Genomic DNA, 14,941 nt, shown 5'->3' on the forward strand with positions numbered 1-14,941 from the left:
GCCTGTAATCCCAACTACTCAGGTGGCTGAGGCAGGAGAATTGCTTGATCCCAGGAGGAAGAGGTTTCAGTGAGCTGAGATCTCACTGCTGTACACTCCAGCCTGGGCAACAGAGCGAGACTCCAGCTCAAAAAAAAAAAAAAAAAAAAAAATGCTAGTGATTCCACATCTTCAAATCAAATTTCAGTGGAGTGTTTACTGGGCCAGGAAGGCAGGGGGGTCAGCTTGCTGACAGCCTCAACCTGCCAGCCCTCAGCCTGCACATTTGTGTGGCCACATCCTGGAAACTAGCCAGTCACACACCTCTGCAGGAGGCGGCCCCTCCTCCCTGGCTTGAGGAAGCAGGAAAAGGTACCTGTGAGACAGCCAGCAGTTCTGCAGTGGCGGTGGCCGGCTAGGATGGGCCGTCTCTGGGGTCTGGCTCTGCCCCTTTTCTTCTTCTGCTGGGAGGTTGCGGTCTCTGGGAGCTCTGCGGGTAAGGAGGCCAGAGGGGCCTGGTGGGCCCTCCCATCGTGACGCTCTGGGAGTGAATTTCAGAGTGGGCAAGGGCAGGCCCTCTTGGGTTGATTATAAGGAACCATGGTGCTACCTGTGAAGTGCTATCATTGATGATAAAGAGTGTGCGGATGACGGTGTGTGTGAGTGTAAGCCTGCATGGCGCTGCCATGGTAAGAGGTGGCTGAGAGTCTGTCTTTATGAACATGGAGAGTGAGTGGGGCGGGGAGGTGGGTGCAGGGAGGTGCCAGCTGGCGATCATTGTGCAGAAAGCTGAAGAATGTGGCTCAACAAGATTCGGACTCCTCCAAGTTTATTACCTGGCATGGATTTCCTTCAAAATACAGATATGGAGTGAAAAGTCCGACTACCACAAACTGCTTGGGAAGGGTGGATGCTGAGAGGCCGGGCTTTTGTGAAAGACGGGAACGAACCCTGACCTGTCGCTAATAGGAGTTGTGCCAAACTCATCACATACATTAAAAAAGGGGGGGATTTATTTTATTTTTTATTTTTTTATTTTTTTATTTTATTTTAGAGCAGTTCTAGGTTTCCTCTAAACGTTGAGTGGAGAGGCCGGGTGCGATGGCTCACACCTGTAATCCCAGCATTTTGGGAGGCCGAGGCGGGTGGATCACCTGAGGTCAGGAGTTTGAGACCAGCCTGACCAACATGGAGAAACCCCGTCTCTACTAAAAATACAAAATTAGTGGGATGTGGTAGCAGGTGCCTGTAATCCCAGCTAGTCAGGAGGCTGAGGCAGGAGAATTGCTTGAACCTGGGAGGTGGAGGTTGCAATGAGCCAAGATCATGCCACTGCACTCTAGCCTGGGCAACAGAGTGAAACTGTTTAAAAAACAAACAAACAAAAAAACTTGAGTGGAGAGTATCGAGTTCCCATCCCCACCACTTACAGCCTCCCCCATCATCAACATCCCCCACCAGAGTGGCACGTTTGTTAGGACTGAGGAACCTACTTTAATGCATCATTATCATACATTATATTTTTAACCCTCACAATGGCCCTACAAGATGGCCCTGTTCTGACCACCCCGACCTCCACTGCTTTAAGGATGAGGCCACTGTGCTTCTGGGGATCCAATGACTCTTCCTCGGAGCCAGGATCTGACTCCACACAGGCCTGAGCACTGCACGCCGCGGCCTCCTGCCTGTGCTCACCGTGGCCTGGTTTGTGCTGCACGTGTCCTGTTAGCTCCACCTTACAGATGCGGAAATGCAGGCTTGGAGCTGAGAGACTTGGCCAGGGTCACAGGGCAGAGAGCAGGTTCTCCAACTCAGGGTCCGAAGTCCACCTGCTTTCCTCTCCACCAGATTTGAAGATTGTACCTGGAGTGCTGCAGTGTTCCAGAGCTACCGAGGGGCTGGGCCGGGCTTTGTTGTATTTGAGAAGACCCCCCGGACCCAAAAGGCTGTGGGCTTGGGGAGCATGAGGAGGTTTCACAGCAAAACTGACACCCCAGGGCTCCTGGAAAAGCTGGAAAATGTGCCAGGGGAAGTCAGGCTCCAAGGGCACCACTCTGGGCTTCTAGCTGTGTGGGCTGGACCAAGAAGGCTCAGAGAAATGATCTCAGGTCTTGAAGTGGGGAGAAGAAACTGTATTATGAAGGCAGATGAACAGTTCCTGCAAAGGTGAGATTTGTGTGCGCAGCTGGGCTGCAGTGGACCAGTGGTGGCAGCGGGTGCCCGGGACTCGCCGCACTGCCTGGGGGTGCAGCCCGTACTCCTCACTATAGTCACATCGACTGTGCGTGCTTTCAGGTGGCCAGGGAGAGGACTCCACGGGGGAGGGATGCTTACCTTGCGGGCTTTGGAATATAAGGGTTTTCCCTTTCACCTTCTCTGCCGGTCCTCACCACCTTGGCAAGGCAGGTATTGTGACCCTGTTTTCTCAGGTGAGGACATGGAAGCTGGGAGGGGTCTAGAGACTGGCCGGGCTAGTAGGAGGCCAAGTCATCCAGCCCCAGAGCTAGTAGTGGGCAGCACAGTGGCAGCTGCAACCAAGGCTCTTGACTCCTGCCTCGTCATTCCCTGAGGTCCACAGGACAACCAGCCGGGACCTGGGGCCCCATCCTGACGCCCTGGGGAGAGGTTCTAGGCCTCCTTGGGGGTCTATGGGCTACTTTTGGACCAGTAGAGCTGGGTAAAGACTATCTCAAACCATGTGCCAGGGGAGGTCAGACTCCAAGAGTGCCACCTTTGGGCTTCTAGCTGTGTGGGCTGGACCCAGAAGGCTCAGAGAAATGAGGGGGTTTGTATTTGATCCTTTTCCTTCCAAGGCTGGGATTACTACATTAAACACAGGGCATCCAGTTACATTTGAATTTCAGGCAACAATTTTTTTTTTTTTTTTAGTGTAAGTATGTGGCCAATATTGCATGAGAAATACTCATGCTAAAAAGTTATTCGTCATTTATCTGAAATGCAAGTTCAAATTTAACTGAGTACCCTGTATTTTTTTTTTTTTTTTTTTTTTTTTTTTTTTTTTTTTTTTTTGAGACGGAGTCTCGCTCTGTCGCCCGGGCTGGAGTGCGGTGGCCGGATCTCAGCTCACTGCAAGCTCCGCCTCCCAGGTTCACGCCATTCTCCTGCCTCAGCCTCCCAAGTAGCTGGGACTACAGGCGCCCGCCTCGTCGCCCGGCTAGTTTTTTGTATTCTTTTTAGTAGAGACGGGGTTTCACCGTGTTAGCCAGGGTGGTCTCGATCTCCTGACCTCGTGATCCGCCCGTCTCGGCCTCCCAAAGTGCTGGGATTACAGGCTTGAGCCACCGCGCCCGGCCGAGTACCCTGTATTTTTATTTGTTAAATCTAGAAGCTCTCTCCAAGAGGCTCCTTGGCCTCCTCACAGGGAGCCCGATCTCCCTCTGGACAGGAGGGGCACCCCTCTTTCTCAGGCCAGAAAAGATCTCGCAGTAAACTACTCAAGAGGCTGAGGCAGGAGGACCCCTTGAGCCCAGGAATTCAAGACCTGCCTGGGCAACAGAGCAAGATCCTGTCTCTGGGGAAAATATCCTACCGCAGCCTCCCTCGGGGCCCCCATTCCTCCCACCTCAGGGCCAGTCAAGGGAACAGGCCTCTGCTCGAGGCAGAAGTGGCAGCAGCCGCTCTCTAAAAGGCTGGGTTTTGTCTGAGCTGGCTCCCTGTGTCCTGTGGAAAATGCCTGGCCACAGTTTCTATGGTTCCTGGGCTCCAACCCTGCAGTTCTCAGCTCTCATTCAGGAGGGGCCTTGGCAGGGTGGGGCACCCTGTTTCCCTTGCCGGAGCCCCAAGGACTCTGCTGGCTCCCTCACTTTGGCAGCAGCACTGCTCACCCTGTCTCTGGAGGTTCCTCCCTTCAGTCCACCCAGCCACCCCGAAAGGCAGAACCATAGGCCTTTCTCATCTTTTAAGGGTTTTGACTTCCATGGGGAAGTATGTGTTGGATGAGAAAAGTGGCCGGGGAAGGGGACACAGGTTCAGAAAGCTCTGCGAGTCCTGGACGCTGCTCTGCCTTCTTGGCTCACCCTGGAAGATGGACGCTGGCCCCACTCATCCCCTGTTAAAGACACAGGCCGAGAGCCAGCAGATCCCGGGGCTTGCTGGCCCCTAGTGAGTTGTCAGGGCTTCAGAGGACGCCAGTCATGGCAACCCCAGCTCTGTGGCTGCCACACGGGCCTGGGCTTCCCAGGACTGCCTCCTTCTTGTTAGCTTATGTAGATGAAAAAGGAGGTAACAGCACTTCCCCTCCCCACCCTCCTCCCAGAAGTGCCCAGGGTGTAAACGAAATTGCTTGTGTGAAGTCCACTGGAACCCAGACTCACCAAGTCAATCTTAACCAACACAGGCCCCAGCAGCCGCAGAGCAGACGCTGCGATGACAGTGGACGACACAGAAGTGCTCGCTATGACTCCAGCACCAGGCCACGCCGCTCTGGAAACTCAGACTCTGAGTTCTGAGAGCTCCTGTAGGTCCTCAGCCCCAGCCGGCCCCACTCCAGAGGCAGAGACCAGGGGAACCGAGAGCATCTCCCCTGCAACAGAGACCAGGACTTCCACAGGAACACCTCCCGACTGCATGGTGCTGATCGCCACCTCTGCGGACACATCAGCCGCCACTGGCGGCCCGGAGGGACCTGGAACGACCACAACTGAGACCGTCACAGGCAGTGATCCCGAGGAAGCCGTCTCCGACACCCTTCGCACCGATGATAGCTCTGAAGAGGCAAAGACACCGATGATAGCTCTGAAGAGCCAATCGACATTGGCTCACACCTCCACAGAAGCTAAGGGCCTGGCCTCAGACAGCAGTGCCTCTTCCGACGGCCCCCATCCAGCCATCACCCCCTCATGGTCCCTGGGATCTGGCGTCACTCTCCTCACTGAAGCCCTGGTGACCGTCACCCCCATCGAGGTTATCAATTCCAGCATCACAGAAATAGAAACAACGACTTCCAGCATCCCTGGGGCCTCAGACACAGATCACAGCCCCACGGAAGGGGTGAAGGCCTCGCCCACCTCCAATCCACCAGCTCTGCCTGACTCCACTGATGCAAAACCACACAGCACCGAGGCCACAGCCTCTGCCGAGACCCTGTCCACAGCCAGCACCACAGAGTCAACCGCACCTGATGCCACGGTTAGGAACCCACTCCCCACCAACAGCACCACAGAAAGAGAAGTGACAGCACCCAGGGCCACGACCGTCAGTGGAACTCTGGCCACAGTTAGCAGGAATCCCCTGGAAGAAACCTCAGCCCTCTCTGTTGAGACACCAAGTTACGTCAAAGTCTCAGGAGCAGCTCTCGTCTCCACAGAGGCCGGGTCAGCAGTGGGCAAAACAGCTTCCTTTGCTGGGTGCTCTGCTTCCTCCTACAGCACCTCAAAAGCCACCATCAAGAACTTCACCCCTTCAGAGACACCGACCACGGACATCACAACCAAAGGGCCCTTCCGCACCAGCAGGGACCCTCTTCCTTCTGTCCCTCCAACTACAGCCAACAGCAGCCGAGGGACGAACAGCACCTTAGCCAAGACCACAACCTCAGCGAAGACCCCGATGAAGCCCCCAACAGCCACGCCCACCACTGCTCAGACGAGGCCAAACACAGACGTGAGTACAGGTAAGTGGCTCCTGCTGGTGATCTTTGGGGATTTGGGATGCTGAGTTTCCAGGACGTCTCTGCGCTTGAGGAGTGGAGAGGAAGGAAGGATCTGGAGCCTATTCGGAGCCTGCCCCTGATGTTGCCGCTTCATGATCTTCTAGTGGTTCTTGGCGAAATCAGGAAAAGGCAGATGGAAGGTTGTGTATGGAAAGAGGTGGAGATGGAAGTCTGGAAAAATGGTTTTTGGTCTCAGCTCTGCCTCTAACAACCCGAGTGACCTTGGGCAAGTCCCTCTCCCTCTCCAGGCCTCAGTTTACCCAGCTGTAGTTGGAGAGGGTTGGGATGGGCACCGAAGTCCTGTCCAGCTCTGACCTATGAAGTTCACTGTTGAGCAGCTCTGGAAGCCTCTATTCCAGCCATAGCCACACAGAGGAGCAGCATGCAGGCATCAGGCCCAAGCTGCTGCTCTCTGATGGGCTGGGACCCCAGGAAAGTGGGGCCCTCTGGATGCATTTCCTGGGATTTATGCCATACATAGTGACTTAAAATAAATGAATACAGGCCGGGAGCGGTGGCTCACGCCTGTAACGCCAGCACTTTGGGAGGCCGAGGAGGGTAAATCACCTGAGGTTAGGAGTGTAAGACCAGCCTGGCCAACACAGTGAAATCCCGTCTCTACTAAAAATTTGAAAATGAACCGGGTGTGGTGGCGCACGCCTGTAATACCAGCTACTGAGGAGACTGAGGCAGGAGAATTGCTTGAACCCAGGAGGTGGAGGTTGAAGTGAGCTGAGATCACGCCGCTGCACTCCAGCCTGGGTGACGAGAGTGAAACTCCATTGCAAAAATAAACAAACAAACAAATGCAGCAAAGGCTTGGGAGTTTAAAGCTACATCTCTAAGGCAACAAACAGGGACTTCTCAGGGGAGAGTTCATTGTCAGAGGCTGCTTGGTCAGTCCAGCTTCTGGCCAGCCTGTAGCCTCCACCTCCACTTCCTGTCACTCTGCCCTTGGGCCTCATCTCTGTGTATCCACAGCTTGCTCCCACCTTTCTGGGGGAGGTGAGGACACAAACATTAATCACAGCCACTCAATAAATAAAGATATTATTGAATACCTTTTGTATTGTAGGCAGGGGCGATAGAAACATGTTTCACACCCAGGAAGCATTGGCCCCCGCTGAACGTTCTCTCCGATGCCAGGCAGTGCCACCAGCTTCATGTATGTTATCTACTCTATTTAACCTTCAAAACAGCCTTATGAGGTGGGTAACACGACCCCATCTGACAGGGCTAAAGATGGTAGCTAAACTGTCCTGGAAAGAAAAATACCTTTATTATTGGTTGATTAGCATAAAAAGGTACATCATAAAACGTCTTCCTCCTCTGGCTGTGCCCCAGCCAGTTCTCTTCACACGCGTAACCTGCGGGATTGTTTCTTTTCTTTTCTTTTTTTGAGACAGAGTTTTGCTCTTATTGCCCAGGCTGGAGTGCAATGGTGTGATCTCGGCTCACCGCAATCTCTGCCTCCCAGGTTCAAGTGATTCTCCTGCCTCAGCCTCCCCAGTAGCTGGAATTACAGGCGTGCACCACCACACCAGCTAACTTTTATTTTTAGTAGAGATGGGGTTTCCCCATGTTGGCCAGGCTGGTCTTGAACTCCTGACCTCAGGTGATCTGCCCACCTCGGGCTCCCAAAGTGCTGGGATTACAGGGGTGAGCCACCCCTCCCAAGCTTATTGCCTTAGTTTTACTGACCAGTGAATAAAATTGTCTTTACTGTGGTTTGAACACTTACCATGAGATCTGCACTCTGAGAGGCTGCAATACAGTATTGTTACCCACGGTGCAGCACAGCAGGTCGCTGGAACTCACTCATCTTGCATAACTGAAACGTCACCCCCTTGATCAGCCCCTCCCTGCTTCCCCGTCCTTCAGAAAGCTATTCTTTCTTCATTCTGTTTTGTTTTACCATCACTTGTTTAGCCAGTTCTGCATGGATGGACCCTTAGGTCGTTTCTAGTATTTCATTATGACAAACAGCGCTGCAGTAAACAGGACCTTGGTTTTTTTTTTTTTTTTTTTTTTTTTTGAGACAGAGTCTCACTCTGTCACCCAGGCTGGAGTGCAATGGCATGATCTCGACTCACTGCAACCTCCACCTCCAGGGCTCAGGTGATCCTCCCACCTCAGCCTCCTGAGTAGCTGGAATGACAGGCGTGAGCCACCACGCCCAGCTGATTTTTGTATTTTTAGTAGAGACAGTGTTTCACCATGCTGGCCAGGCTGGTCTCGAACTCCTGACCTCAGGTGATCCACCTGCCTTGCCCTCCCAAAGTGCTGGGATTACAGGTGTGAGCCACCGCACCCAGCCCTGATTTTCATCTTACTGTTCTCCATTTGCAGGTGAAAATGTAGGTTTCTTCCTCCTGCGGCTGAGTGTGGCCTCCTCGGAAGACCTCACTGACCCCAGAGTGGCAGAGAGGCTGATGCAGCAGGTGAGTGGACACTTTCTGGGCCAGGGGAGTAGAGGAAGGGGTGAGGTTTGCAGGGGCTGCCAGGAAGACCCGCAGGACACAGAAGAGCAGCTGCCGCACTTGGAAGGGAGTCTCGTTTCTTACAGAGAATTAGGAGCTGAATCGGAGGATCTCTGCCTGGCTTTGCTTCTGCCTGCCTTCTCCGAGTTCTTCATTTCCTTCTCCGCAATGTAAACACATGACTGCCCAACCCCTGATTTCTTCTGGTCCTTGGAAGCTTGGCCTTCTGGCCTCTGAGGAGAAGGTCAGTGATATTGATGGGAGAGTAGGCAGGACTCTTGGTTGTAAGTGGCAGAAACCCAAGTCAGAGCAGTTTATGAAAAAAAAAAAAAAAAAAAAAAAAAAGGCAGGGTCTGGGAAACCTAGAAGCATCTCCTCAGCTTCAGTATGGCTGGATCCGGCAGCTCAAATGCGATCACGGGGATTTTCTCTTTCTCTCCCTGTCTTAGCTCTACTCCCTTCATTCTTCAGAGTCTGTGTTTACATGTATGAAAAGGCAGTCTTGTTAGCCATAGATTCATAAGGCACTTCCCTCTCCCCAAATTTTCTTTTCTTTTCTCTCTCTTTTTTTTTTTTTTTTTTTGAGATGAACTCTCACTCTGTCACCCAGGCTGGAGTGCAGTGGTGTGATCTTGGCTCACTGCAAGCTCCACCTCCCGGGTTCACGCCATTGTCCTGCCTCAGCCTCCCGAGTAGCTGGGACTACAGGCGCCAGCCACCACGGCCGGGTAATTTTTTTGTATTTTTTTAGTAGAAACAGGGTTTCACCGTGTTAGCCAGGATGGTCTCGATCTCCTGACCTCGTGATCCGCCCATCTCGGCCTCCCAAAGTGCTGGGATTATAGGCATGAGCCACCGCGCCTGGGCCCCTCTCCCCAAATTTTCATGTCATCTGGGGAAGGGCAGGTCTCCATGGCCTGCCAGGGCCACCATGACTGACAATCCAATCAGGATCCCATAGAGGAAGGACGAGCCCCGAGAAAACAGGGAGGCAGAAAAACCCCAGAGGCACACACTCTAGATGGGGACCAAGACTGGGACGCGTTTGTACAAGTCGGGAACATTCTCCTGAAGCCCACTGGACAGAACTTCCGGTGGTGAAATTCCGGGGCCGGGGCTCTCGGGGATGCGGATGCTGTGGCTGAAATTCCGGGGCCGGGGCTCTCGGGGATGCGGATGCTGTGGCTTGTTGGAAGGTTAGGCTGGGTCAGCTCGGTGCAGATGTCACGGGCCTGGCCTCACTGAGGGGCGGGTGGTTCTCCTGCTGTGCGGTACAAAGTAGCAGATGGGGCATGACGGGAAGTATCTAAGCTCTGCTCACAAACATGACCAGTGAAAACAGGCCTGGCACACAGTCTAACGTGGATTGCCTCTTTGGCAGTGCCCTTGTCAATACCCGAAGCTTGCATTTAGCACCTCTCACAGTCAATGGGGGCCGTACCACTTAAAAGTGGCTCAGTCTTATTGTCATCCCTTGCAAGGGTAAACCTGGCAGAGATGCTGGCTGGGGGTCTTATGCCAGGTGTAGAGTTCATAGCCGGGCTGGACAGGTGGAAGTGATTGACCTTTGCAGAGGGAAGCAAGATATGTCCATGGAGAGTGGGATCCTTTATTGCAGGCGAAAGAAAACCTCTGTCATAAGTAAAAGGGGGATTTGTTGGCAGGATCCCAGAGTGCATAGAATCAAAGCAATACCAGGACAGCAGGCTCGGAAAATAGGCAGGAGGACTCCCAGGGGAGTGCAGGGGCTCTGGGGGCCAGACAGTGGGGTCACGCTGGCTGGGACACTGTCCCTCTTGCTGGTGAGTCACTATTGGATGCTGCCACAGCTGACGGGCATCACGCGGCCTGCGCACACATTCACACGGGTTCTCGCTGCCTTTTTGTCTCGCTGGACTTTTTGCTCCAGAGCCAAAGTCCTGAGTAGGAACATTTGATAGGCCGAGCTTAGCCCTTGTGCTCCCGTGAGTCCACAGCCAGGTGCCAGGGGATGGGAAGAAGGGATATCTGCATCCTTGGAGTTCTCTTAGTGGCAGCGAGGCCCATCAAGACTCCCACCGCAAGGAGTTCCCTAAACATAGCACAGAGATTCGACACCCGATGGCCAAATAAATGACAAATGCCCCCGGCACATGACAGTCAAAGTAGCGAGTGTGAATCCTTGTGGAAGAGGAAAGTTGTTTTTGTTTTGTTTTGTTTTCTGAGACTGTGTCTTGCTCTGTTGCCCAGGCTGGAGTGCGGTGGTGCAATCTCGGCTCACTGCAACCTCCACCTCCCAGGTTCAAGACATTCTCCTGCCTCCGCATCCCGTGTAGCTGGGATTACAAGCCCGCACCAGCAAACCGGCTAATTTTTATATGTTTAGTAGAGACAAAGTTTCAGGTTTCACCATCTAGTCTCTATCTAGACTAGCCAGGCTAGTCTCGAACTCTTGACCTTGTGATCCACCCACCTCAGCCTCCCAAAGTGCTGGGATTACAGGCGTGAGTCATTGCGCCTGGCTGGAAAGCCAGTTTTTTTTTCTTTTTCTTTTTCTCCTTCTCTCTTTCTCTTTCTCTTCTTTTTCTTGAGACAGATTCTCGCTCTGTTGTCCAGAGTGCAGTTGAGTGCAATGGCGCGATCTTGGCTCACTGCAACCTCCGCCTCCCAGGTTCAAGCGATTCTCCTGCCTCAGTCTCCCGAGTAGCTGGGATTACAGGTGCCCGCCACCACTCCCAGCTAATTTTTGTATTTTTAGTAGAGACAGGGTTTCTCCATGTTGGTCAGGTTGGTCTTGAACTCCTGACATCAGGTGACCCACCGGCCTCAGCCTCCCAAAGCACTGGGATTATTGGCGTGAGCCACCGCACCTAGCCGGGAAGCCGGTTTTGAATCTCAGGTCTGCGCTCCCAAACCGGAAATGATTTCAGGCATCGGAAAGAAACCGGGTCATCAGGAGCAGGTCAGGCAGCTGAGGCGCAGGCACCAGGCCCTGCAGGGTTGGGCGTCAGTTCTCGTCCGGGGACAGCCACGGTTTGGGCTCAGGAATTAGACAATGAGCGTCGGAATGAGCTAGATCTGGGTGTGAATTCTAGTTCCCAACTGTGTGATCTTGAATAAGTTATTCTATGCAACTTTCATCCCTTATAAAATGAGGATCATAACACCTGCTTTATAAGGTTTCTGTGCGGTTTAGATGACATGTGTGTGAAGCACCAGCCTGTGTCCAGCATGTAAGAGGCCCAGGAAGCGTTGCCGTCCTCCACATGCACTCTGCTCCACTGTCCCTTCCTGTCCTCTGCCTATGGCGAGCTCATGGGTCAGATGGGCTGAAAGGACCACCTGGCTCTCTTGTTCTCCAGCTCCGCCAGGGACTCCACGCCCACGTGCCTCACTTCCAGGTCTCCTTACTGCGCATCAGGAGAGGCTAACAGACATCAGCTGCAGCCAGGCATGTCCCGTATGCCAAAAGAAGGTGCTGCCCATGGCCTGGGCCCCCACCAACAGACTGCAGCTGTGTCACTGTGCTGAGAGGTACCCAGAAGTTTCCCATGAAGGGCAGCCGGTCCAAGCCCCTGACCCCAGATGTGGCAACAGGACCCTCACTCACAGTCACTGGAGCATGTATGTGGGGAGGGCCTTCACCTGTTCCCAGAGGTGTCCTTGGACTCACCTTGGCACATGTTCTGTGTTTCAGTAAAGAAAGACCTGATCAGCTATCTGTGTGCTTCCATCCTGCATTAAAATTCACTCAGTGTGGTCCAGAGGCTGTCTATTGATCTGTATGCTTTCGCTGTTTTTACCGTAGAGGGATTGTGGATATTCTCACTGCACCTCCTCCTTCCACTCCCCCAGGTCTTGGTTTGCACTTTGATGAGAGCATTTACTGAGACGGGCCTGGAGCCTGTTGAACAGTGCGCTACGGCAGGGCAGGGGCCACCTTTGTTCATCTCAGTATCCCCTGAACTAGCAGAGCGTCTGGCCTGCGGTGGGATCGCAGAGAATGTGGAATTGACCTAAATTTAAATTTCAAGTTCTGGACACAAGCCTCAATTATTCTTCTTATATGTTATAACTTACATGCTATTATTTAAAAAAAAATTAAATGGTTTTTTATTATAAAAGTAAAACTTGGCCAGGCACACTGGCTTATGCTTGTAATACCAGCACTTTGGGAGGCTGGAGTGGGTGGATCACTTGAGCTCAGGCGTTTGAGACTGGCCTGAACAACATGGCGAAGCCCTGTCTCTACGAAAAATACAAAAGTTAGCTGGGTGTAATTGTGGACACCTGTATTCCCAGGTACTCATGAGGCTGAAGTGGGAGGATCACTTGAACCCGGGAGATGGAGGTTGCCATCAGCTGAGGTCACACCTCTGCACTCCAACCTGGGTGACAAGGTGAGACCCTGTCTCCAAAAAGTAAATGAATAAAAATAAATAAAATGAAAGTGGCTGGGTGCGGCGGCTTGTGCCTGTAATCCCAGCACTTTGGGAGGCCGAGGCAGGCAGATCACGAGGTCAGGAGTTTGAGACCAGCCTGGCCAGCATGGTGAAACCCTGTCTCTACAAAAAACACAGAAATTAGCTGGGCGTGGTGGCAGGTGCCTGTAATCATAGCTACTCGGGAGGCTGAGGCAGGAGAATTGCTTGAACCTGAGAAGCAGAGGTTGCAGTGACCCAAGATCCCGCCGCTGCACTCCAGCCTGGGTGAAAGGGCAAGACTCTGTCTCATAAATAAATAAATAAATAAATAAATTTAAAATAAAAGTAAAACTTGTTTATGATTTCAAAATTTTGAAAAATTCCAAAGACCAAGCAAAGTAAGAAGTGGGAAGAGGAGAAAGAAAACATTTTCTATAATCCCACCTCTTAGATACAACGATTTATTTTTTAAAATTGAGACAGGGTCTCACTCTCACCCAAACTGCAGTGCAGTGGTGCGACCATGGCTCACTGCAGCCTCAACCTCCCAGGCTCCAGTGATCCTCCCATCTTAGCCTCCTGAGGAGCTGGGACCACAGATGTGCCACCACACCTGGCTAATTTTTGTACTTCTTTTGTAAAGAAGGGGCTTTACTATATTGACCAGGTTGGTCTTGATCTCCTGAGCTCAAGCAATCCTGTCTCAGACTCACAAAGTGCTGGGATTACAGGCATGAGCCCCTGTGCCCAGCCTTATATACAGATACAGCTATTATTATTAGTGTTTTTCTAAAATCGAAGTTCTGATCTCTTCCTCTGGACCTGCTCCACCTGCATCTTCCCCATCTCAGTTAATGTCAATTGCGTCCTTCAGTTGCTGAAGCCGAAATCCTCGGCACTGTTCTTTATTCCTGTCTCTCACATTTTGCACCAGGAAATTCTGCTGGCTCTACTGCCATCAAACTGTGCCTAGAATCTGGCCCCTCCTCAGCATCTCCTGTGCTACCACCAAGATGGTCCACGATGCCGTCATCTCTCACCTGCACTACTACAGGTCTCCCCGTTTCCAGCTCTGCCCCCACCCTAGTCTAGTCCCAATGTGTCAGCCAGGGCTGTCTTTTTACAACATAAGGCAGACCACACCACTTCTTTGCTCCAATCCTCCCATTTCACTCAGAAGAAAAGCAGAGTTCTGACAACGGCTGCAAAGCCATACATGACCTGCGCCCCTCCCCTGCCTCCTTAATTTGCTCACTGCACCACAGCCATACTGACGTCTTTCTTGTCCCTTGAATGCACTGGGCCTGCTCTTGCCTTGGGACCTTTCTGTGCATTGCTCAGTCTGCTCAGAAGCCTTCTCCTCTGCATATCCACTTGGCTAACTCTCTACCTCCACCTTCACGTCCCTTCTCAGCGAGGTCTGCCATGACCATGCTGCTTAAAAATTCAGTCTCCCCTTCTGTTCTTTGATGTACTTTACGGTGCTGATCACAATTGAACATCATATATATTTTATTTGTTTTCTTTATTATCTGTGTCCCCCAACTAGAATGAAAGATTTTGCCCTTTACGGTTTCCCTAGTGCCAAGAACAGTACCTGGCACATACCGGGGGCTCAGTAAACATTCGTTAGATGAATGAAGGAAACGAGGAGACAACACTGACATTGCTGTGAGCACAGGGAGAGCGTTTGACGGATCCCTTCCATTTCTGGAGTGGGGCAGAATGAGTTTCGTAAAGTAGCTTGGACAAAAATAATTCACTCATCTTGGCAAATACGTTGAGCACTGCCTCAGAAGATAGACTGAGCTACGTGCCGTGGAGGATTCAAACCTGTCTCTTCTCCCAGGGATTGAAGTTAGACATGTTCAGAAATAATAAATTGAAAGAACTTATTTATACCGCATATAGCAACAACAGGATGCACTTAAATATAGAGAACTCCTACAGAGCAAGAAAAAAAAAAAAAAAAAAGGCGAACACACCAGTAGAAAAATGGATAAAGAGCAACAGGTAATTCACAAGAGAAGAAATACAAATGTCCTCTCCTCCCATCACCGCCCCCCAATGAAAAAGAATGTGTGACTTCACTAACAAAAACAGGTCCATTAATACAGTGAGAAATTGCTTATTGTATGTCTGTACTGATCTGTACTGGGTGCTGGGCAAACGGGCATTCTCAGACACTCCTAGGAGGAAAGAAATTGGTACAGCCTTTCTGGAGGACAATTTAACTGATTTATTTAAAGCCTGAAAAATGTACATACCTTTAACTCAGCAGTTTCGTGACTGATTTATCTTAAGGAAGTAATTAAGAATCTGTGCCTAATTTTTATAACAACTAATAGATGAAAAAGACAAAATGAAATACAAATAACCTAAAATCTCCCCATGTAACAGTTTGCTTA

The 14,941-nt window shown here is 51.6% G+C and overlaps 1 protein-coding gene across 3 annotated transcripts; it reads left to right on the plus strand.

Annotated features, from left to right (window-relative positions):
• The first annotated feature begins 301 nt into the window (after positions 1-301).
• On the plus strand, positions 302-11,873 carry MUC20 (mucin 20, cell surface associated). Of its 3 annotated transcripts, none has more exons than XM_010381213.2 (5): positions 302-475; positions 4,337-5,611; positions 6,726-6,815; positions 8,000-8,091; positions 11,472-11,872. In XM_010381213.2, the coding sequence occupies exons 1-5, from the start codon at positions 400-402 to the stop codon at positions 11,538-11,540; spliced, it is 1,602 nt and encodes a 533-aa protein (XP_010379515.2). In that variant the 5' UTR covers positions 302-399; the 3' UTR covers positions 11,541-11,872. The 3 variants fall into 3 exon arrangements, with proteins under 3 accessions (XP_010379515.2, XP_010379517.2, XP_010379516.2); XM_010381214.2 differs by lacking the exon at positions 302-475 and adding an exon at positions 1,855-2,145; XM_010381215.2 differs by lacking the exon at positions 6,726-6,815 and having other exon boundaries at positions 11,472-11,873.
• Positions 11,874-14,941: the final 3,068 nt, after the last annotated feature.

Source organism: Rhinopithecus roxellana, chromosome 1, assembly GCF_007565055.1.
Source record: "Rhinopithecus roxellana isolate Shanxi Qingling chromosome 1, ASM756505v1, whole genome shotgun sequence".
Lineage (NCBI taxonomy): Eukaryota > Metazoa > Chordata > Mammalia > Primates > Cercopithecidae > Rhinopithecus > Rhinopithecus roxellana.

Coding starts and splice junctions, on each gene's coding strand:
- MUC20 (XM_010381213.2), top strand. CDS start 400: ATGGGCCGTCTCTGGGGTCTGGCTCTGCCCCTTTTCTTCTTCTGCTGG. Junction 5,612..6,725: donor AAACACAGACGTGAGTACAG/GTAAGTGGCTCC, acceptor TTTGTATTGTAG/GCAGGGGCGATAGAAACATG. Junction 8,092..11,471: donor CAGAGAGGCTGATGCAGCAG/GTGAGTGGACAC, acceptor CTTGTTCTCCAG/CTCCGCCAGGGACTCCACGC.